Source organism: Carcharhinus amblyrhynchos, chromosome 4 (assembly GCF_965287045.1).
Source record: "Carcharhinus amblyrhynchos chromosome 4, sCarAmb.v2.hapA, whole genome shotgun sequence".
Classification (NCBI taxonomy): domain Eukaryota; kingdom Metazoa; phylum Chordata; class Chondrichthyes; order Carcharhiniformes; family Carcharhinidae; genus Carcharhinus; species Carcharhinus amblyrhynchos.
In genome coordinates, this window is record NC_137327.1 from 138,151,321 (window position 1) to 138,174,132 (window position 22,812).

General features: G+C 41.6%; 1 protein-coding gene across 2 annotated transcripts in view; it reads right to left on the reverse strand.

Annotated features, from left to right (window-relative positions):
- Positions 1 to 6,133: 6,133 nt before the first annotated feature.
- The window catches only part of amot (angiomotin), a 117,114-nt gene continuing 100,435 nt past the window's right edge, over positions 6,134 to 22,812 (reverse strand). For both annotated transcript variants that reach the window (XM_080187954.1, XM_080187955.1), the window contains exons 8-13: positions 21,446 to 21,595; positions 20,492 to 20,682; positions 17,658 to 17,780; positions 12,846 to 13,078; positions 11,518 to 11,730; positions 6,134 to 7,511 (exon numbers count right to left, since the gene is read on the reverse strand). In XM_080187954.1, coding sequence (XP_080044080.1) covers positions 7,414 to 7,511; positions 11,518 to 11,730; positions 12,846 to 13,078; positions 17,658 to 17,780; positions 20,492 to 20,682; positions 21,446 to 21,595 — 1,008 coding nt within the window. In that variant the 3' untranslated portion in view covers positions 6,134 to 7,413. The remainder of the gene's footprint in view (positions 7,512 to 11,517; positions 11,731 to 12,845; positions 13,079 to 17,657; positions 17,781 to 20,491; positions 20,683 to 21,445; positions 21,596 to 22,812) is intronic.

Below are 22,812 nucleotides of genomic sequence, written 5' to 3' on the forward strand. Positions count from 1 at the left end.
ATGCACAAGGCAACATGGGATGGCTGGATGGCTGAAAGGACTCTTACGGGTAAGGCAGATATGTTGACGGTGTTGATTAACACATGGAAATATGATATTATTGCTATCACAGAGTCATAGTTGAGGAAGGGGCAGGACTGGTAGCTCAATATTCTGGGGCATAGAACCTTCAGGCGAGACAGTGGAGAGTGTGAAAGAGGAAGTGGTGTCACAATATTGATCAAGGAGTCAATTACTGCAGTGAAGAGGGATGATATCTTAACAGGTTCCTCAATTGAGGCCATGTTGGTGGAACTTAAAAAGTGTGCAATCACATTGCTGGGGGTGTATTATAGGTCCCCAAACAGTCAGTGAGAGATAGACGAGGAGATCTGTAGGCAAATCACAGGGAAGTGTAAAAATGATAGGGTAATGAGAGTCGGGGATTTCAACTTCCCCAATAGTAATTGGGATAGATAAATTGTGAAAAGCTTAGAAGGGGTGGAATTCTTAACATGCATCCTGGAGAACTTTCTGAGCCAGCACATAGAAAGTGCTATAAGAGAGAGGGCAGTGTTTGATGTAATTTTAGGGAAAGAAGCCAAGCAGATGGTATCAGTGTCAGTGAGGGAGCATTTCAGTGATAGTGACCATAACTTTGTTTAAGGTAGTTATGGAAAAGGACAAAGATGGACTGGAAATAAAGGTACTGAACAGAAAGGAAGAATGATTTTAAAAGGAGAAGACATGATCTGGTCAAAGTGGACCAGGAGCAGCTACTTGTAAGAAAATCCACATCGGAACAGTGGAAATCATTCAGAAAGGAATTTAGAGAGTTCAAAGCCAACATGTTCCCTTAAGGTTAAAGGATTGGGCCAAAATATTCAGAGACTCTGGATGTCAAGGGATATACAGGACCGGATGAAGAGAAAAAGGGAGGCTTCTGGTTGATTCTGGATGAGTACATGGGATTTAATGGGATTGAGGGTTGTAGATAGGCCTGGTAGGTGTTCATGTGATCGGTGCAACTTGTGGGCCAAAGGGCCTGTTTGTGCTGTAGTGTTCTATGTTCTATGTAGATATAGGGGCTTAAAACAGTGGATGCCCGGAGCATCAAAACAGCGTATAGAAAATGCACAGGAACACTTAAAACAAAATCAGGAGAGTGAAGCGGAGGCATGAAAAAACATTAGTGGGCAAAATGAAGAAAAATTCCAAGGTGTTGTGTAAGAACATTAAGGCCAAGAGGGTAATCAGGGAAAGAGTAGGACCCATTAGGGACCAAAGTGACAATCCGGATGGAGCCAAGTGACACAGGTGAAATATTAAATGAATATTTTGCACCTGAGTTCACTACGGAGAAGGCCGATGTAGATATAGAAAGCAGAGAAAGATTCTGTGATATCATTGAACAGATCAAGAGGGAGGAGGTTCAGGGATTTTAGCAAGCTTAAAAGTGGGTGAAACCCTAAGCTCAGATGAGATGTGTCTCAGGCTGTTTTGGGATGGAAAGGAGGAGATTGCAAGGGTTCTGGCTTTAATTTTCAAATCCTCTCTGGCCAGGGGAGAGATGACTGAAGGACAAATAATGTGGTACCATTAGTCAAGAAGTGATAAACCAGGTAATTACGGGCGAATGAGTCTCAGTGGTAGGGAAATTAATGGAAAAAAAGTTCTGAGGGACATAATTAAGCTCCACTTGGATAGTCAGTATGGTTTTGTCGAGGGAGATCATGGCTCTCAAATTTAATTGGATTTTATTGAGTCGATGATTAGATGCACGGATGATGTAGTCTACATGGACTTCAGTAAGGTTTTTAGCAAGGTCTCACATGGGAGACTAGTCAAGAAGAGCCCATGCTATCTAGGGTAATTTTGCGTATTGGATCCAAAATTGACTTAGTGGCAGAGGTGATGGTCAAGCACTGGAAGCCCGTGTCCACTGATGTACCACAGGGATCAGTGCTGGGTTCCTTGCTGTATGCAGTGTACATTAATGATCTAGACAGGAATGTGAGATGTATGATCAGTAAGTTCACAGATGCCACAAAAACTGGTGGTGTGATAAACAGTGAGGAGGAAAGCCTTAGACCACAGGAAGATACAGACGGCTGGTCAGATGGGTGAAACATGGTCATGGGGATTTAACCCTGAAAAGTGAGAGGTGAAACATTTTGGGAGAACTAACAAGGCAAGGGAATGTACAATGAATGGTAAGACATTAGGAAGTACAGAGAAACAGAGGGACCTTGGGGTACATGTCCAAAGATCTCTGATGGGAGCAGGACAGGTGGATAAGGTGGTTAAAAAGGCATTTTGGATATTTGCCTTTATTAGCCAAGGCATAGATGAGCAGGGCAGTTATTATGGAGCTATGTAAAACAGTCATTTGGCATCAGTTAGAATATCTTGAGCAGTTTGGTTGCGATTGCTCTAGAAAGGACGCAGAGGAGATTCACCAAGATGTTGCTGGGCTGGAGTGTTTCGGCAATGAAGGCTGGTTAGGCTGGGGTTGTTTTAGAGCAGAGAAAGCGGATGGGGGCCTGATTGAGGTGTATAAACATATAAAAGACATAGATATGGTAAATAGGAAGAAACATTGACCCAATAGAGGGTCAATAACCTTGGAGCATAGGTTTAAGATTAAGGTACAGGAGATCTAGAGGGGATTGGAGGAAAAATCTTTAAATCCAGAGGGTGGTACAAATCTGAAATACTCTCCCTGAAAGGCTGGTAGAAGAGGGAACAGTCATAATGTTTAAGAAGTATTTAGATGAGCCCTTGAAATGCTGTAGCACTGAAAGACACAAGTGCTGGAAAATGGACTTAGATTTAGATGGGTGCTTGAGGGCAGCACAGACATAATGGGCTGAAGGGTCTCTTTCTGTTCTGTAAAACTGACTGAAAAGACCACCCGAGGAATCCCAGAATTTGGGGAAGTCCCATACGGTTTAAAACACACACCTGAGTCTCAATTTAACAATAAAAAGTTGTTCTTTAAACAGAAAACACAAAAGATTTATTGGATCTTTGACATTTAGATCATTTTTTTAAAAATGGATTTGAAAAATGGGTGATAGTGGGGAATGGCAGATGGAGATTCAGCAGGCGGATTACACATCGTCCATTTGCTTGTTCCACAAAGAGTAAGAAATTGAGGCAACTCGGAATTTGAAAAGAAAAGTGTTCTGCGCCCATCATTCAGTCTTATGAATCGGCAGATCAAACTTAATATGTTTTAATCTTTACTAAGGGATTTAGCTCAATTCCCACTCGCCCATAGCTGCTTATGAAACAACTGGATGAATCATTTAGTGGCAACAGTATGAGATACCGCATCTGTGTTCGAGTTACTGATTAAAAAATGCAAAACATCACAAGACCTGATTAAAAAATGGGCTTCAACTAAATGCTCGCTACTCTGTATTCTTTCAATGTTGTCCTTAAAGTTAACACAATTATTTTGCTTTCAACGTTAGTTTTTTTTGAGCTGTTACACTGTTTATATGGGTAGCATTATGCTGGAATATAATTAGCAAAAAAGACAACACAGAGCCAGTTCCAGTACAATTTAGAAAACTTTTCTATTAAATATACAACAAACAATACAACTGAGAAAATACAAAATACAGTTGGTTTTAACTTAAGAGCAAAAAGCCAGCTTTAAATTTCTAACAATAGTTTTGGATTATATACAACAGAGTAAAAAATGATTTTTTTTTAAAAAGGCACCGTGTATGAGATTTATTCCCTAATTGTTAAGTGCACAACTTGAGTAATCAAATGCCTACACGTCAAAATCTTGAAGACAGGCACCATAACTTCTCCTACATTTCAAAACAAATTCTTACTTTGTCGTTACAATGAGGCTATTCTTGAAACTTGTTTTTTTTTAAAAAATCAACTTTTGAAATGTTATATACAGTCATGACTTGGTAGTTTTAACTAGTTTATTCCCAATTTTGAACAAAGACATTACTAATTTTATGTGCAGGACAGAATTGTACAGTGCAATGTTCCAGGCTTTAGAGCCAGAGCCATTTAAATATATGTACATTATATACCTTTATCTCTCCAAAAAAAATGGTTTAGTCCCTCAAAATGTAGATGTAGCAACAGTTACTGTCTGGAGGTTAGTTTGACAAGTATCATTTCTAATACGTGAATGACTCATTTATCCATTAATTTCTGACATTTGTAAATTACATTTCCAGCCTGTTCATCTCATTTATTATTTTGTACAGCTGAGTTTCTTTAGCTTGGACAGTTCCAAAGAGGAGCTATATTTGGACTCGAAACAAGTCTCTTTCCACAGGAGCTGCCAGACCTGTTGAGTTTTTCCAGCATTTTCACTTTTTATTTCAGATCGCCAGCATCTCACTATTTTCCTTCCTTTAGTTTGGAATTGGCCTCTTAAGAGCAAACTCTTCTTGTAAATTTAGGCACACTTTGTTGAACTGTTTTAATAGATTTATGGCTGAACTCTTCATACAATCACTCATTGCTGAACATAATTCTTTCCTACTAACTGGGTGCTGATAAGAAGGCACCACTTTAGTAGCAAAGAGGATTCACCATCTCACTGGGCTCATCAGTGCAGCAATTTTCATCAACTTGGCATTGGGGAAAAGTAAAAATGGGTGAGACTTGGCTACAAATATATATTGGATTAACTGAAAGACACCATAACACACACACTTGTAAGAAATTTCCACTGTAGCTCCCTTATCATCGTCTAGATTTAATGCTCAGCATTGAACCAAGATTCAGATACTTCAGCTTTATAATTAGGGACATGTTACTCTATGGTCTTTTGATAAGACCATAACGTTATTGTGGGGTTATGGTTATTAAAGGATACAATTATAATATAGCAGCATTTCTGTTATATTCCAGGCATAACATTACTACCGAACCAGTCACTAACTCGTGTACTAAAAGAAGTCAAGTCACGAACTGTAATTTAAATTAGATAAATCTACATTAGGTATAAACATTTCTTCCAAACAGAAATATATTCAAAAATGTTGAAAGTGAGAATGTTGCTGGGAATGATTAATTAGCCAAAACTAATTAATTCAATTTTTACATATTAAAAAAAACATGAGTTCACCCTCCAGCAGTGTATCATGGTCACAGCTAATTTAGCAAAGATATTGACATGTAGAAGTGGTCCTCATTTTCACATGAAACAGACAGACAACTAAGAAAGTCCACTCTCGAGACTAGTCCCACACACTCCACAAGCGTCTCTGGTCCAACATTAAGACGACCGGATAACCTACTATTTCACCCAGCAAATGGCACAGAAAGAGAGCAGGAACCATAAGACAGGAGGCAGAAGATAAATTTAAAATGGAGCGATTTGTGTCTTTGCACTCTTTAAAGAAACAGAATGGTGGGCATATGGAATCTTCATTATATGTCCACAAACTCTGAAAAAATGTTGAGTAGCTTAATTATTGTCTTTCTCCTTCTAAAATGTTTTGAGCTATACAATCCTAAAGTGAAGTACGATGGTTATTGGTCTATCACTCATGGCAATAATGATAATGGCAGTGGGAGTATCAGCCACAAGTACTTTTTTCTTGTAACACACTGGTAACAGTATTCAATGAAATTGTTCACAAGGCTGCAAACCATGTTACTATTTCACTTTGCAGATTATCAAGCTATCATAAAACCCTACAAATTATAAAAGTTTTGAATGCAGGTTGATTAAGCAAAGCACAGGCTTCTTTATGACCTGGTTACACCTGCAGGACAAAAGGTGAACACCTGTCTATTAAGTGTACACCAAAAAAATATTGCATACGCTAAAATTCCACACATCTGGGACTCCGCTGGATTATTATGGACACCACAGAACTTGCATTGGAGTAGAATAATGTCTGGTGTTTTTACAACAATCGCATTTTAACCAAATGACTGAAATGTACATGAACTACAATCTGCCTAAAGCTACAAGGTTAACCAAAGCTAGACAATATTCTCAGGATTTCAGGATGATATTATGAAAGTAACAGATTTGTAAACAGTAACTGGGAGATCTAGGTCTGGGCCTCATTTACCAAGGTACATTGCAAAACAGGGTTGCAAGTTTCTATTGACCACTTCCCCCCTACCCCCCTACCCCCCCTACCCCCAACCCCCCCGGCAATTTTCACATTTTAAATGGCAAATTGCTAAAGTACAACAACATTCTGAATGGACACAAGTTTTTCTTTTTTTTGGTGGAAGTTCATACATAACCCGGACCTACCCAGGGTCTAAATGCATTTTAGCACCATCAGTTGTTCGTATTGAACCTAGTTTGTTTATAACTACGTAAAGGAAGTGTTTCAGGTGGTCCTTCAAAACAAAGAAATGTGAAACAGTTGCCTGTGCTAAGCAGGTTAATTTTGATCAAGAAAGCAGTGGAGGAGGCATGAGAGAGCTTTACAATTAATCTGGAGGAGGAGAAAGAAAATATCAGCCAGGATTCATATTCTTGAATGTTATCCAGTGACGTAAGCACAGAACATGCCCATGCATGGATGCCAGGTACCAGAAGCATTGGGCTCAGCTGTGTGGTCCTCACTGTTGAATCCAACACTGATATGGCTGATTCTTTAAGAAGGTACACTTTGATGAGATGCTGGAAGATTTCAGTGCCACAGAACCGTACGGTGGACAGGAGACAGTGGCTTCAGTCAGAAGATTGAGAACACTGGAGGAGAAATCCTGGAACTAATAAATTTAGGACTGGGACAGATGTTTAGTGATCATCTAAGCATCAATACATGTAGGACTTGAGGAACCATAAAGGCATTTTTAACTTTAAATGGCAAAGAACAAGTTTATAACAGTCCAGAGTTTTTGAATCATCCACCTTCAAATTATGTGTCCTAGTTTCTTGTATTCTTGAACAAAAACAAGAGTAAACCATTTTGTTTGCCAGGAATGTGTGGTTTGGAGATTCAGTCCGACTCTGGCCTCCATCTTAAAGGCTCTTTATTCCTCTTTAATACAACATTATTGATCAAAGAGTGACTCCTAATATATTACTGCTTGTGGTCTTGTCAATATACTGTTTTTTGTGTATATAATACTTCAATTTTAAATGGTAAAGGTATTGACTTGAGTGGGAATGTATTGTACAAGGCAGTGCAGATACTTCTCAAAACAGTCCGTACTGATACTGGTCTATCAGGGGCCCAGTGGATAATTTATTTTTCCATGTACATTGTTCATAAAGAATGCGATTATAAAACATTTACATCCTTTAGTTGATGTTGTTATTGTTTCCTGAAGTGCTTTAGCTTTACATGCACTTCACCTGGATAGCCAGGGATCCACTTTGCCTGGTTTTTCCACAATGGACGCAAAAGAGATCAGCTTTTCTTCTTTCCAATTCCCTTTATTGTCTCCTCACTTTGCCCGGAGGTGAAGAGTTCAAATCAGGATTTCCACCATCTCGTTATCAGCAAGGTCCTGCCCAAATGGAGAAGGGGGAACTTTCCTGTCAAGTGTATTGTTCAAAGGAAAACTGTCTGTGTAAAAACAAAAACTGAGCTGATTAGTTACTAAAATAAGTGTTCAAAACTTCAGTAACATCAAACAATCTTTAAGATCGAGTTCAAATAAATCCCAGAATTCAATACAGAGAACACTCGTCCAATATGTGGTTCAGATTAAAGACTTAGATGCATTTCAAGGATATTCAATTGTAATAAATTATTTTATTATTGTTACGGTTAGATTGAAATACTGTGCATAACTTTGGCACATTTTCTTGACAAGATTACAGCAATATTAAGTAGGATTCAACAGTGAGTCAACAAGAATTCAAAGTTATAAAATAATAAAACTGAGCTTGTATTCTGTGGAAAAAACAATTTGATTGTTAATATATCAAAGCTCAGCCATGAAAATATAAATGTGACCTCAGTACTAAAGCATTAAATACCAGCAAGTTTCAATTGAGACAACAAACTGGAATAATTCATTTCATCTTCTCATTGAGTAGGAGACTTGTAGAGGGGCGGCACAGTGGTTAGGCACTGCTGCCTCATCGCGCTAGGGATCCGGGTTTGATTCCAGGCTTGGATCACTGTCCGTGCGGAATCTGCACGCTCTCCCCTTTTCTACATGGGTTTCCTCCGGGTGCTCCAATTTCCTCCCACAGTCCGAAAGATGTGCTAGTTAGGTGCATTGGCCAGGCTAAATTCTCCCTCTGTGTACCCGAACAGGCACCAGAGGGCAGCGACTAGAGGATTTTCATAGTAACTTCATTGCAGTGTTAATGTAAGCCTACTTGTGGCTAATAAATAAAATAAAAATAAAGCTAATTCTCTGAAAAAGAACCTGGATAAGTACTTGCTTACAACAAGGATCAACGGTTAAAAGTATACGGACAGAAATGATGATTTCTCCAAAATTGTAGGCTGTTTTATTAGTCCTATGGCTTCCTACTCATGCCAGGGCTTTGTCCGAGTTGGGAGAATTTGCCTCCATTCCCGGTTTGGGACAATTTGCCTCCACGTCCGGGTTGGGAGACCATCAGGTTTCCAGGAAGCAGCCCTGAAAGGCTTTTCCACGGCTCACAGAGCACCCACCCTTGGACAATGGTCCTGACAGCAGCCAAACAGATCCCTGGTGGCAAAATGAATGGGGTGGATAGGATAGAGGTGGAGAGACTCTTCCCGCTCAGAAAGGACAGTAGGACTAGGGGGCACAGCCTCAAGATAAAGGGGGGGCGGTTTAGAACGGAGTTGAGGAGGAACTTCTTCACTCAAAGGGTGGTGAATCTCTGGAATTCTCTGCCCGTTGAAGTGGTGGAGGCTGCCTCGCTAAATATTTTTAAGATGCGGGTTGATGGGTTTTTGATAAGCGAGGGGATTAAGGGTTATGGGGAGAAAGCGGGAAAGTGGAACTGAGCCAAGACAGATCAGCCATGATCTTATTGAATGCGGGGCAGGCTCGAAGGGCTAGTTAGCCTACTCCTGCTCCTATTTCTTATGTTCTTATGTTAAAATGCTGCCTCAAAATCCCGTCACTCACGACCACGGAGTTGGCTCTCACTTTTGGTCCAGAAGTTGCAAGAAAATTGAGCCCCACGGTTCCTGCCTTTTATGAAGCTCTGGGAACGTAATCTGCGGAATGCAACTAATCATCTCCATAAAATATATATTACAACGCTCAACAAACATCCTGGAAATTTGCTGTTTGCATTGGGTGGGGAAGAGTCATCTTAAACTTTCACAGGATAAAATTCCATTTTATCTACAAAATGCAAATGAGTTTAAAAGTTGTTGCTCGCCATTTATCAACAGCTGTCTCTGATAACTGCAGAAATTACTAACTGCTGTTGCTTACCCCGTCACATCACTGTTACTGATTAAAAGTTTAAAAAGAAACTAGCTAAGTTTTTTCAAAATAATTTATGAATTTTATGCTCAACTTGGTATTAGTGATGACAAACACGGGGGCGATTCCCCAGCCCGCTGCGCTGCTACAGCGGAAATCTGCGTGGAAGTGATTAAAATATTTAAATTTTCATTTGAATATCATTAGCGGGCCCGGGACTGAATTCTCCAGGCCCGCTAGCCACTCCGACCCCCCTCCCCCCCGCTGCCAAGAGTGATTCACTCCAGCGGGGTTCACAACAGCTTCCCACTAATGGGGAACTGATGGCCCGATTCCGCTGGAGTGAAAGGAGGCCAGGGAGGCCCCCAAGGGAGTTGGAGGTGAAGGGGGTGATCCCTGGGCATTGTCAGACTAGCAGTGCCAAACTGGACCCCTGGCACCTGCCTACAAGTCAACATGGCAATGGCCAAGAGGCACCTTAGCATTGCCTACTGGGCATCAAGCAATGCCAAGGGGGCAAGGCCAGAGGGCCAAGACCTGCTACCACTCTGCACTTTGAGATCAGTGACAGAGGGAGGAAGGACAGTGATTGGGGTGGCCACTGGGGGTTGGAAATTGGGAGATGAGGGTTGCTGTGGTGATGGGGAGTGTCATTGGGACTGGGCGGTGACTGGGAGGTCAGCAATGCAGGGTTACTGCACACGTGCTGATCTCTGCTCTGGCAGATTGGTACATGCACAGTGAGCTGCTCAGTGCTGTTACCAGCCTCTCCAGTGGGAATAGGCACCGCCCTGAATTTTATCATGATTCATGCTAGAACATTCTGCAGAGCTCAGAATGTGGGAGATTCATTTTGAAAATCCTGCTGGAAAGACAACAAGAGCTACTCCAGTTTTTACTCAAGTTTAGCACACAGAATTTTTTTGAGAGAATCCGGCCATAATCTTTGAACATTTTAGTCAACTATCCATCAGCAACCATTCACAAGTCAGATATGCACAAGCTACACCTTTATGGTATGTAGAGAAGACTTGCATCCTATTTGTCTGACCCCAGTGTCCACACCAGGATTTCCACTGCTGGTGGCTAAGCCTATTAGAGCCATAGAGGTTTACAGAATGGAAACAGGCCCTTTGGCCCAATTTGTCCATGCTGTCCTTTTTTTTTTAAAACCCCTAAGCTAATCCCAATTGCCCACATTTGGCCCATAACCCTCTAAACCCATCGTACCCATGTAACTATCTAAATGCTTTTTAAAGGACAAAATTGTACCTGCCACTACCAGTAACTCTGGCAGCTTGTTCCAGACACTCACCACCCTGTGTGAACCCCGCTGGACACTTTTGTATCTCTCCCCTCTCACCTTAAACCTATGCCCTCTAGTTTTAGACTCTCCTGAAATGTGAACCTATGTAAGTTAGTTCCCTCCACCAATACCCACTGCAGCGCTCCAGCCAAAACACCTCCCCTGAGCCCTGTCTTGTTCATGCAGTCATCATGGACACAAATATCTGACAACTGGGAAATTAAGCAAAAATATTAGAAAAGTAGTGACATTCGTGGAACCAGAGCTAGACATAAATCACTTCAGTACGTAAAGAGGAGAAATATTCTTTAATTGAAGATAAGAAATCACAATAGGCTGTACTTACAAAGAAAAACAGAGAAAATTACAGCACAGGAACAGGCCCTTCAACCCCCCCAGTCCGCGCCGATCCTGATGCCCTACCTAAACCAAAAAAAAACCTGCCCTTACTGGGATTGTATCCCTCTATTCCCTCCCTATTCACGTACCCAACCCCACGCCTCTTAAATGTTGCTAATAATGTGCTTGCTTCCCCCACCTCCTGTGGCAGCAGATCCAGGCACCCACCATTCTCTGTGTGAAAAACTCTCCCCACACATCTCCTTTAAACTTCCCCCATCTCACCTTGAACCTGTGCCCCTTGCACCCATTGACTATGAATGGTAGGTATCCAGGATAATCTAGCACCTTTTTCTGGGCTGTATTTCAAGGTACAAATAAACCTCAGTTAACAACTGGCGAAATTATCAATCTTTACTTCAGTTAGCAGTGAAACGATCAATCTCTCGTGGTTTCAATATGCCCCAGCCTGACAAGACCTGATGAACCGCACATGAAGGACTTTATAAACAGAGGATACAAAACAATACTATTCAACACGATACCTGTTTTTTCCATGCCTGTGGGGCTGCTGTTGCCTGGCTTTCCTTGTGACGGTGAGGTAGTGCCCAATTTGTTGTGCTCAGGACCTCTTTCTGTCTGGGTGCTGCTGTCCCGGCTTCCTGTTTTAGAGTGCGCTGATAGAAGCGGTGTGGAGGGAAGTACTGGGGAAGATGACGAAGATTGCGACTCATTTCTATCTGTGTTGAGCAGAAAACCTGAAGGAATGGAGGAAAAAAAGAAAACAAATGTATGTAATCAAATATAACTCTTCTGGTGATCCAAGGAGCGATGGTTTCTGCTGGGTAACAAGAGGAACTAATCTCAGGGCAGTTATTAAAATAAAAGTAAAATACTGTGTTTTTTAATTCCAGATGTCCAGCATCCAAAGTGCTGAAAAAACTGAACAGGTATGGCAGTATTGGTGGGGAGAGTAACAGAGTTAATGCTTCAAGCTCAATATGACTGCTACAGGATGGAAGAAGCAGAAATAGGTTTGCAAAGTTTGAGGGATAGCACCTCATCTTATGAATCAACACTATATACCTTCGAGAATCAACACTGGGCTCAACAAACATCAGGCCATGACCTCTGTCCTCCGTTTTGTATTTTTTTCCCTAGTGTTAGTCGGTATCTTGTTCTCATGTTTTGTCTTCAGACAGCACTAAGCTTTATTCTGCTGTTAACACACTGTGCTATTTTGCTTTCAGATAGTGCTGGCCTTTATCCTGCTGTTAACACCGACTCTGGACCAATGTTTTGTTCCTTTACTAGACCATTCACACTCGCATTGCCTTTTGTTCCATGATATCTTTGTAATTTAATCTCCCCAGCCCTCTATCCTATCCATGATCTTCCCTTTTTGTTCAACCTGATCCTCCCCCACCCCCATTTTTAAATAACATAAAACCCATCACATTCCTGCCTCTCCTCAGTTCCGAGGGAGTCATAATAGACTCAAAATATTATTTCTGCTTCTTTCTCTCTCTCTCCCCACATATGCTGCCAGTCTCACTGGATTTTTACAGTATTTTATATTTTTATTATGAGCCCAAGTAGTTGTCGGTGGTACACCAACAGAAACAGACAATCTATAGGCAATTATATTTTACAATTTTGGTTTTTTGGCCAATCTTATTTCAGTTTTCAACGCAATGCTTTTAGACATACACTTTTTTGACATTTCACCAATTCTGTACAATCAAAATAAAAAGTCTTCATTGTTTCATTCCTTTGGTTGACTATAAAAGTTCCTGAATTGTAACAACATTTTTATTATAGAATAGTTTACAATATTCATCATAAATCCTGTAATCTTTGAAAACATGTTTACCCAAACTGCCTTTCCAGCTCTTGTCTTCCTTCTTCTCCTCAATGATTGGATTACTGGACAGCAGTGTAGGATATGATGAAAGCCCAGATGTAGCATTGGAAATAGAAACGAGAGACTTTGAAGGTCTTAAAGCCGATGGCTGTTCCGTTTTGACTTGTTCTCTTCGTGACCTCTGTTGGAGAACTTTTATCATCGCGTCTTTCTCAATAATCTGAGCATGAAGAGTCTTAATCCTGCAACAGCCCACAAGAAAAGAAAATCTAATTAAAATTCAGTCAACCTTTGGCGTGTAAAGGCAAAATACTGCAGATACTGCAAATTTGAAATAAAATCAGAAACCGCTGGATATACTCAGCGGGTCAGGTAGGACCTGTGGAGAGAGAAACACACAATGTTTCAGAAAATGTTGGAAAATCTCAGCAGGTCTGACCCTCACCCTGACTCGAAATGTTGGTTCTAATCTCTCTCCAGAGATGCTATCAGACCTGCAGAGATTTTCTGTTTTTGTTTCATATTCCAGCATCTGCAATATTTTGCCTTTGTTTGAATGTTGCAGCTCCAGTTCTGATGGAAGATATTCAGCCTGAAATGTAACTGTTTCTCATTCCATTGCTACGCCTACAAAATATTTCAGATTCTAGTAGTTGGATCAGAAAACACCTAGAGGAGTAGTTTGTCTGAGAAGCCAGACACTTCTCAAAGGGATGAATAAAAGATGTTTCAGTCACTCTGAGTACTTTCCTCAATTCCTATCAGTTAATTCTGAAGTATCGCACTGACTGGAGAGCTCTAAGCTGAAAGTAAAGAATAATAATCACAAATTGCCACAATGGCAAATGTTGTGTCTTTGTTTAAAAAGGGCTGCAGGGAAAAGCTTGGGAACCACAGGCCAGTGAGGTCTGTAATGGGTAAATTTTAGAAGGTATTCTGAGATTCAGGATCTACAGGCATTTAGCGAGACAAGGACTGATGAGGGACAGTCAGCATGGCTTTGTGAGTGGAAAGTCACGTCTCACAAATTTGATTGAGTTTATTGAAGGGATAACCAAGAAGGTCGATGAGGGCAGTGCAGTTGATATTGCCTACGTGGACTTTAGCAAGGCTTTTGACAAGGTCCTGCATGATAGGTTGTTGCATAAGGTTAAATCTCATGGGATCCAGGGTGAGGTAGCCAAATGGATACAAAATTGTCTTCATGACAGGAGGCAGTGGTTGTAGAGGGTTGTTATTCCAACTGGAGGCCTGTGGCCAGCGGTGTGCCTCAGAAGTCGGTACTGGTCCACTGTTATTCGTCATTTATATTAATGATTTGGATGGGTAGGATGGATGTAGAGGGATATGGGCCAAACATGGGCAATTGTGACTAGCCTGGTGGTCAAAAAAAGGAGTGGCATGGACAAGTTGGGCCATAGGGATTATTTCCATGTTGTAAACCTCCATGACTCTATGATGTGTTTCACCCAGAGGGAGATATGTAAATCATTAAGTGATGATTTGCTCACATATGTTCTGGCACACAGTACTTCCCAAACTGAACTGCGGTCCTCAGTGATGTCACGAGTTGAGATTTTGGGGTCACGAGCTCCAAGACAGCAATGGCTACCGTGGAGCTGGTGCTGATTTCGGAGTCCTGCGAGGGCCTTTTAAATGCCCAAGGTTCTTATGTGGATGAGCACAGTTTAGTGGAGTGCTCTCTGAGGCCCAATTGCTGCTACGAATAAAATCTGGGAATAGGTAAATGTTCGCTTTCCTGGGAAAAGCCTGTCTTTTCATCAACTCCCCCTCGCAAGAACCAAAGTTCCCCATCCAACAACCGCTCCCACATCCCCCCCGCCCCCACCACACCACCACCACCCCCCCCCCCCGCCCCCCCCACACAATCCTCATCCCCCAACACTACCCTTCAACAACACTGACCTCCAATATTTCACTCTGAGGTTAGACAAAATCTGAGTATCAAAATGGAGTCCCACTGGGAAAAAAGTTCAAGGGAGCACTGTTCTAGTAACTAGTTCAAGACCAGGGCTGCCAGAGGTTTGTGCTCCTCCCTTCTCATTGACATTTCAATGTGAGGGAGGTGGGGGTGGGGTAATTTATTGTAACATACGATAAATTACAAGCATCGCTGATTTATGTTAACAAAGTTAGTCACATTATCTTTTGGGAATTTAGTTTTACGATTCTGTCCATTTTCCTGCTAAAACTGTAAATCGGTATTTTAGTATAGTTTATTTCATTACTACTAAATTTTAACCTCATTTTCCGGCAAGAAAAGGATAAACAGGTAGATGGTAAAGAAGGTGCAGCAGACTTTGCGCTAACATTTAAACAACAGTGGGAACTGAGGCTACCAGCGCTGAGAATGTGTGGCCGGAGCAGATTAATATACCGGGTGATCTTTGACTTGTTGAGGAATAATTCAGGAGTGTAAAAACATTGTGGTTAAGATACAGTCCCAAATTGAGGGTGTAATTTAGGTTAAAATGGGGTGGGAATTTTCTGGGGCTTCTGAGTATAGAGAGATGCTCCAAGATATAGAACTGGGAATAGAATATAGAACATAGAACATAGAACATTACAGCGCAGAACAGGCCCTTCGGCCCACGATGTTGCGCCGACCAGTTTTTTTCAAAAAAAACACTGACCCACTAATCTAAACCAATCCCTTTTCGTCCATAAACCTATCCACAGATCTCTTAAACGCCCCCAAACTAGGCGCATTTACAACCGCAGCAGGCAGGGCATTCCAATCCCTCACCACCCTCTGGATAAAGAACCTACCCCTGACATCCGTCCTATAACTACCACCCCTTAATTTAAAGCCATGCCCCCTCGTGCTAGCATTCTCCATCCGAGGAAAAAGGCTATCACTATCCACCCTATCTAAACCTCTAATCATCTTATACGTTTCAATAAGATCCCCTCTTAGCCTCCTACTTTCCAGCGAAAACAACCCCAAATCCCTCAGTCTCTCCTCATATGACCTCCCCTCCATACCAGGCAACATCCTGGTAAACCTCCTCTGCACCCTCTCCAAAGCCTCCACGTCCTTCCTGTAATGTGGGGACCAGAACTGCACACAGTACTCCAAGTGCGGCCGCACCAGAGTTGTGTACAGTTGCAACATGACGCTGCGACTCCTAAATTCAATCCCCCTACCAATGGACTGTATGCCTCAGTTACAGAAGTACCATAAGAAATAGGTGCAGGACAGCACAGTGATTAGCATGGCTGTCTCACAGTGCCAGAGATCCAGGTTTGATTCTGGCCTTGGGTAACTGTCTTTGTGGAATTTGCATGTGGGTTTCCTCCGGGTGCTTCAGTTTCCTCCCACAGTCCAAAGATATGCAGGTTAGGTGGATTAGCCATGGTACATTAACAGGGTTAGGGGATAGGGTCGGGTAAGATGCTTCTTTCGAAGAATCAGTACAGATTTGATGGGCTGAATGGCCTCCTTTTGCACTGGAGGGATTCCATGGAGTAGATAATTTGGATTCTTGAACCTACTCCGTCATTCAATAAGATCGCTGGTAGTCTGACCATGGCCTTAACTCTACTTTACTGCCCATCCCCATAAACATCTGACTTCTCTATAATTCAAAAATCTGTTTAATTCAACTTTTAATTAGTAATCAGTGACACCATCTCTGGTGCTCTCCACGGTAGAGAATTCCAAACAATCCCTTTCCAGACTGCGTCCTCTTCACAACTTTCTTTCCTACCCATCTTTGTACCATCTGCAAATTTGGCTACAATAGTCATTCCCTTTACCCAACTGATATACAGATCAGAAATAGTTGAGGTCCCGGCACTGGCCTCTGTGACATTTTAATAATGACAGTTTGTCAACCTGAAAATGACTCACTTATCCCATCGAGTTTGCCTGTTAGCTAGCCAATCCTCTTTCCATGCCCAAATCAGATCTTATCTTGTGTGGTAACCTTTTCTGCGGTACCTTATCAAACACCTTTTGAAAAGCCAAATAACACATCTACAAGCTTCTATTGTCTGTTGTACGCTGAAAAGAACTAAGATGCATTTGTTAAACAATATTCCTCTTTCTTAAACCATGTTGACTCAGCTTGATTACATTATGATTTTCTAAATGTCCTTCCACTTCCTGAGTAACGGACTCCAGCATTTTCCTGAAGTTAATAGAGTTTCCTGCCTTCTCCGCATCCCTCCTTTCTTGAATCGAGAAGTGACATTTGCTATTTTCCAATCCAGATTCTAGGAAATTTTGAAATATTGCAACCAGTGCATCCAAAACAAGGGGGAAGGGGAGCTTTTGGGATTTGGGTGGGTAAGTGTGCGTTGGTAGAAGTAGGGTCTCCAATGTTATAAATGCTAAAGGAGATTCTGGGACTTCAGAGCGCATCTTATGTGTCTGAATATCGAGAACAGCGAGTACAAGGCAGCTAATGGCATTCAAATCCAAAAGAATGCAAAGCTTTTTAAAATTCACTCATTGGCACATTGTGAAGTCAATTAAATGCAAATTGTTATTAAATCATTAGGAGAAACTTGACTCTTCTCCTTGGGAGGTCAAGTTGCATATAGATGAGAGAAATAACAGATTTTCTCTCTGTATTCTTCTTTTAAAAATTAATTGTAATTTCATACAGTGTTGGTATCTTACACATGGCATCTGAAGTGAGTATGAAGATCAAAAAAAGTATTTAGAAAGGGCCAATTAGGCACAACACAAGTGAAATTTTCTCCCTGTATTATTTTAAAATATACATGTATAAAATACCATTTAACAAAGAGTAGCATAGTCTAGTATGAAGATACAAATGCATCTTGGCCCACCTGCTTTCCATGTCAAGACACCTCCTATTTGCCATCAGAATTTCCTCCTCTTCCTTCTGAATTCGAGCTTCCAAGGATGTTTCATAGCTGCCATTTGGAGAATGGCCAAGAACCGTGGTATCCCTAAGAACACAACAAACAAAATTAGTTACAGTTGACTCTGCCTAAATTCACATCATTTCCCCCTTGCACTCCTCCCCCTGTCTAAATATTGAGATTGGGTGGGAAATGATCCTTATAAAGTTGTAATTGGCCACTCAGAGGCCTCAGTTGGGGCCAGGGTGGGTGGCCCATTCGAGGCCTCCCTTGCCCCAGTGTAAAACTGTAAGGAGGTTGGGCAGGTGGAAGCCTATTGGAAAGGCCATCCAAGGAATTTTACACTCACCTCCAGTCACCTGCAGCAGAGGAGCATAAAAGTCAGGTTCATATTTAAATCTAGAAGTTTCAGTAAAAGGGTCTCTTTCCTCTTGGGAAAAAAATACTAAGGGGTGACCTACAGGAGTATCTTAAGGATGAAAGATTTTGATTTGATTAGATGGAGAGAATGTTTCCTCTTATGGGGATGAGAGCATAAGATCTAACGGCATTGGAAGTTACAGATAGTTCTATGGCTTGGTACGTATAGATGTGATCGGCGCAACTTGTGGGCCGAAGGGCCTGTTTGTGCTGTAGTGTTCTATGACCAAAGGTTATCAATATTTGACAATCACCAAGAAATCCAATAAGGAATTCCAAAGAAACTTCTTTCCCCAATAAGTGGTGAGAGTGTGGGAGTCACTACCACAGAGTGCAGTTAAGGTATTAACTCCGGTTTCCTTCCACACCCCAAAGATGTGCTGTTAGGCTGATTGGCAGGAATAAATTGTCCCCAAATCAGTTTCCCTCAATCTGGATGGTCATAAAACATTAGACAGGGGTCATGGGTAGAGAGGGGGACTGGTGGTGTTGAGATGGCGGCGCGGGCTCGTTGGGCCGAAGGGCCTGTTTCCCGGGCTGATTTTGTTCTTTGTTAATATAGATGCAAGAAGGGGGAAGCTAGAGAAACACAAGAGGGAGGCAGGAAGAGAGGATTATGATGACAGCTTTAGATGAGGAAAAGACGGGGGGGAGGAGGATCAAGTGTAGTAGTGTGGACTGACTGTATCAAATGGCCTGTTTATGTGCCGTATATCCAATGTAATGGCTATGCAAAGGACAAAACACTTCAAAAATCTAATCCACATGTAAATTATGGTTTTCTTCAGAGCTGCTGTTTTTAATTAGCTTGAATTCCTGAATGAAAAGCTTGTCGGGTCGCAGTGCAAAAATGGGCCAATTGGCTATACTGAAGCTGCAGTCTATTCAACATCTTGATGCATGTGTTACAGGAGGTCCAAAGTAGAACTAAGTCTTCTTCAGTGAGCTCAGAACAGGCTCCATACAAAGGCAACTATGATTTGTTGTTTTGAAAGTTCAGATGAACCTCTAGTTCCAAGCTCTGTATAGTGAGCGAGATATTTGCTTTAGATTGTAGTCAATCGCACAGACATTCCAACATGATGAAAGTTACGTGTGAGGACTTCAAGCCTTAGCTAATGGGCAGGACTAAATTATGGAAGGGAGAGATACAAATCATTCCACATCTTTGAAAATATTATAGTTATTTAAATCAGTCTGTCACTAACAGTTTACAATAGGCTTGTATGAAAGAATGTTCAATTCAAAGCAAAATTCCCAAAAGCAACAAATGGGATAAATAACAATTCATATTCATAACTTATCTTAAGTTCTAAATAGGATCCTTTCTTTTCCTCACTCATGCAAGACCAGGGCACAGAAATTAGATTAGCTTCTGTAAAACTCTGATCTGGATCAGCAGGTTGTGTATTTAGGTCACTCCAGAGCATATAATCCAGGCACCGTTTCAGAAACACACAAAAGTAGACAATAGGAATAGGGGATGGTCATTCAGCTCTTCCAACCATTCGTTATGATCTTACCTGATCATCTAATAGCCTGATACTGCCTTCCCCCCACATCCTTTGTCCCCTTCATCACAAGGTAGAAAACCAAAGGAGTGTTCAACAGATACTATCCTTCAGATATGACATTAAACTAAATACCTGTCTTTTAAGATGGACACAGAAAATCCCATGGTTTTATTATGAAGGGAGCAGGGGAATTCTCTGGGTGTCCTGGTGAATGTTTACATCTCAACCAACAATTCCAAAACAGACTACCTGTCCCTGTGGGTTTGTGTGTAAAAATTAACCATCATGTTTCTCCAAAATATTGTATTGATCACACTTTAGGAGTTCATAATTGGCTGGAACTGAAGTGTTTTGAGACATACGGAGACCTTGAAAGACAATATAAATGCAGGTTCTTTCTTTCGATCCTTTTCAGAGTGTTTACCTTCTTTTTTCCCCTCCAAGTTATCTCTGCTATTTGGCAACTTCAAGGTCACATCTCTCTACTGTATCCAAGGTGGGGAAAGAGGGGAGGCAACTGCTAGGGTCCATGAAGAGGACAAACTGCTCTCAAACCACACCAAGATTGCTCTTGCCCAGCCAGTGAGAGACAAACAAAATTTATTGTGTAATACACTCTCCATCTGCTCCAGAACCCTCCTTACAATCAAAGTCAAAAACTCAAAGTTGGATCAGACAGGGAAGGAAATGGCTGGAATTAATCTCGATTCACTCAATTCTGACGCCTCTTCCTGTTATAAATTTTGAAAAAGTAGAAACTAAGTTTTAATTGTGCACAGAGCTCATTATGTTCTTAGTGCTTGCGTGAGACAATGCAGTTCATGCAGAGATGTCACTTTGAGGCCAATCCAACCCAAGCTGTACCTTTGAGCTGCGACGGTAGCCGCAGCATCCAACGCAAACTGTCGCATCACACTTTCTTCCAGGTACTTCTGTTCCCACTTGGTCATGTCGGCCTCCAAGGCCAGGATCCGCTCCTCCTTCTCACGCAGCAGCTCCATTAATGAAGTTGCATTACACTCGGGGGCACTGGCTGTCTGGGAGGTTCCCTGACGCTGTACAAGACCAAACAAAAAAAGCACAAACCATCGAATGACATCTTACAATTACATATTTCTGTAATTATGCTTTTTCAAAATTCAGAAATCAATTGTCATTATAAGGAAAAGATCACTCAATCTGCGCCACCCACCCCCCCCCCACCCCAAACCCACGACCACCCCCACCTCTCTATAGGTTTCCCATCCCACTTGGCATCAATCTTCAGCAGAAAGGACAAGCTGGTAGTCTGCTCTCCATGCTTCACCATGGAAGTCTTTGGGTGGCCAATGCACAACAGTTGCAGGACTGGAACAGCCTTCACAGTTGGGAGTGGGGTTGGAGGGTGGAGGTTACTTCCTTCAGTTTTCTCCTTTCCTGAATGCTGGGATATAGTTCCAGAAGCAAAGGCAGCTTCAACAATACCTCACACCCTTCACTTTGAAATCAAGTACAGTGCACTGGTAGACCACTGAACAATTTCTGATAACAATGACAGCAAGGAGCAATCTCACTCAAAAACCATACATTTCCACAAGATTGATAACCTGAAGTAGGATAGCTTGTCCTCTCCTTATTCAAGGTCACCAAGGCTAACTGTAGTTGTAGATGGATTTAGAACTTTAAAAACATCAAGTGATAAAGGTCATTCTGCTCATCATTTCTATTTCCAGACACTCTGTGATACTCATCTTACTCCAAATAAACACCCAAAGGGATCCATATAAAAAGACTGAAACATTAAAACATCACTGACATATAAAACTGGAACTAGTTTACCTGCTGCATCCGAAGGGATTCTAATTCCCTTTCAAGCCTGGTTCGTAGCCGATGTTCAAGTTGTTCCCGTTTTTCACAGGCTGCTTGAAGCTGAATCAGAGCTTGCTGCATTCTTTCTACTTTGTCCACATACACCTGCTTCCTCTTCAGCTACAACCAGAGTCAGAAGGAAAGCAACTGAGTAAAGCTATACAGAATGCAGGCCAAAACCCTGAATCACAAGGTAGACAACGACCACACGTTATCATGACTTAACAACTAAACTATTTCACTATCATTTAATTGCTGCAGTGAGTCCAAACAGCTTATAGGAAGTGAGAAAGTATGGCCAGATGTGCTCACATCCTGAGGTATTACAAACTCATTTTCCAGAGAACCTAACAGTCTTTTCCTAAACCAGGTAGAATAATGCATTTTGACTGGGAATACACTGGCAGAGTGCCACTAAGTCTAAATTCGGTGAAATACAACTCGCAGTACGGTCAATGGGTTATTTGTAGACTATTTTCCCTTTCACCTGTCAGCATATCTGGGATTCCCACCCTGTGGCATCAAAATTGACAATCAAAGCCTGTGAACTTATCACCTAATTGCGCTTGGGTTTTTTTTTGTTATCCTGTTTGACCTGTGCCAACCTTGAGATTAAAAAAGGGCTAATCTTGGCACTATTCATTAACACAATAAATCCCAAACCACAGTCCAAATATCCATTTGCATTAGCAGCTTAAGGCATCTGAACATTATTGGGAACATGTGTTTAATGGTCTGAACTCATTTTGTCCATAGACCATGAATGGCTTTGGATATTGAATCAGTTGGGATTCAGAGCTGCTGCTCCTCCACTTCCTACTCGTATTCACCAATAAAGAGAGACAGGGTTTCTGGACAATCCGAGGAGCACTTAAATATAGGATGGCAGGAAGTTAGGTCCAACAACATTCCTCCCATTTTCTTGTGGAAAAGTGCCTGGTCGCAGTTGCAGGATTAAAACCAAGTGTTCACAGGGCTGGTGATCACAGACACTTTCCTCATCCCATTCTTACGGTACAACACATCTAACAATCCTGGGAGAAATCGTCAATCAAAGTAGTGTGGGACTGTCGCCTTTGCCCTCCTTCCACAAACAAGGTGAGTAACTATTTGTGAGAATAATGTTCTTCAATCATGAATAAACAACTCTGTCCACAGAAAAGGCGGCAGAGAAATGAAGCAGAGTTATAAAGCAAAGTACTTTCCAGTCTCATTTCACAATTCTGCAATTGCTGATCATACTGTCAGAATCCCATTTCCTCATGCTGGTTACCACTCAGCTAGCAAGTTGTGAGATTTTTACGCTGTCAGTCTCTCTATATTGCATTCAGGTGTTT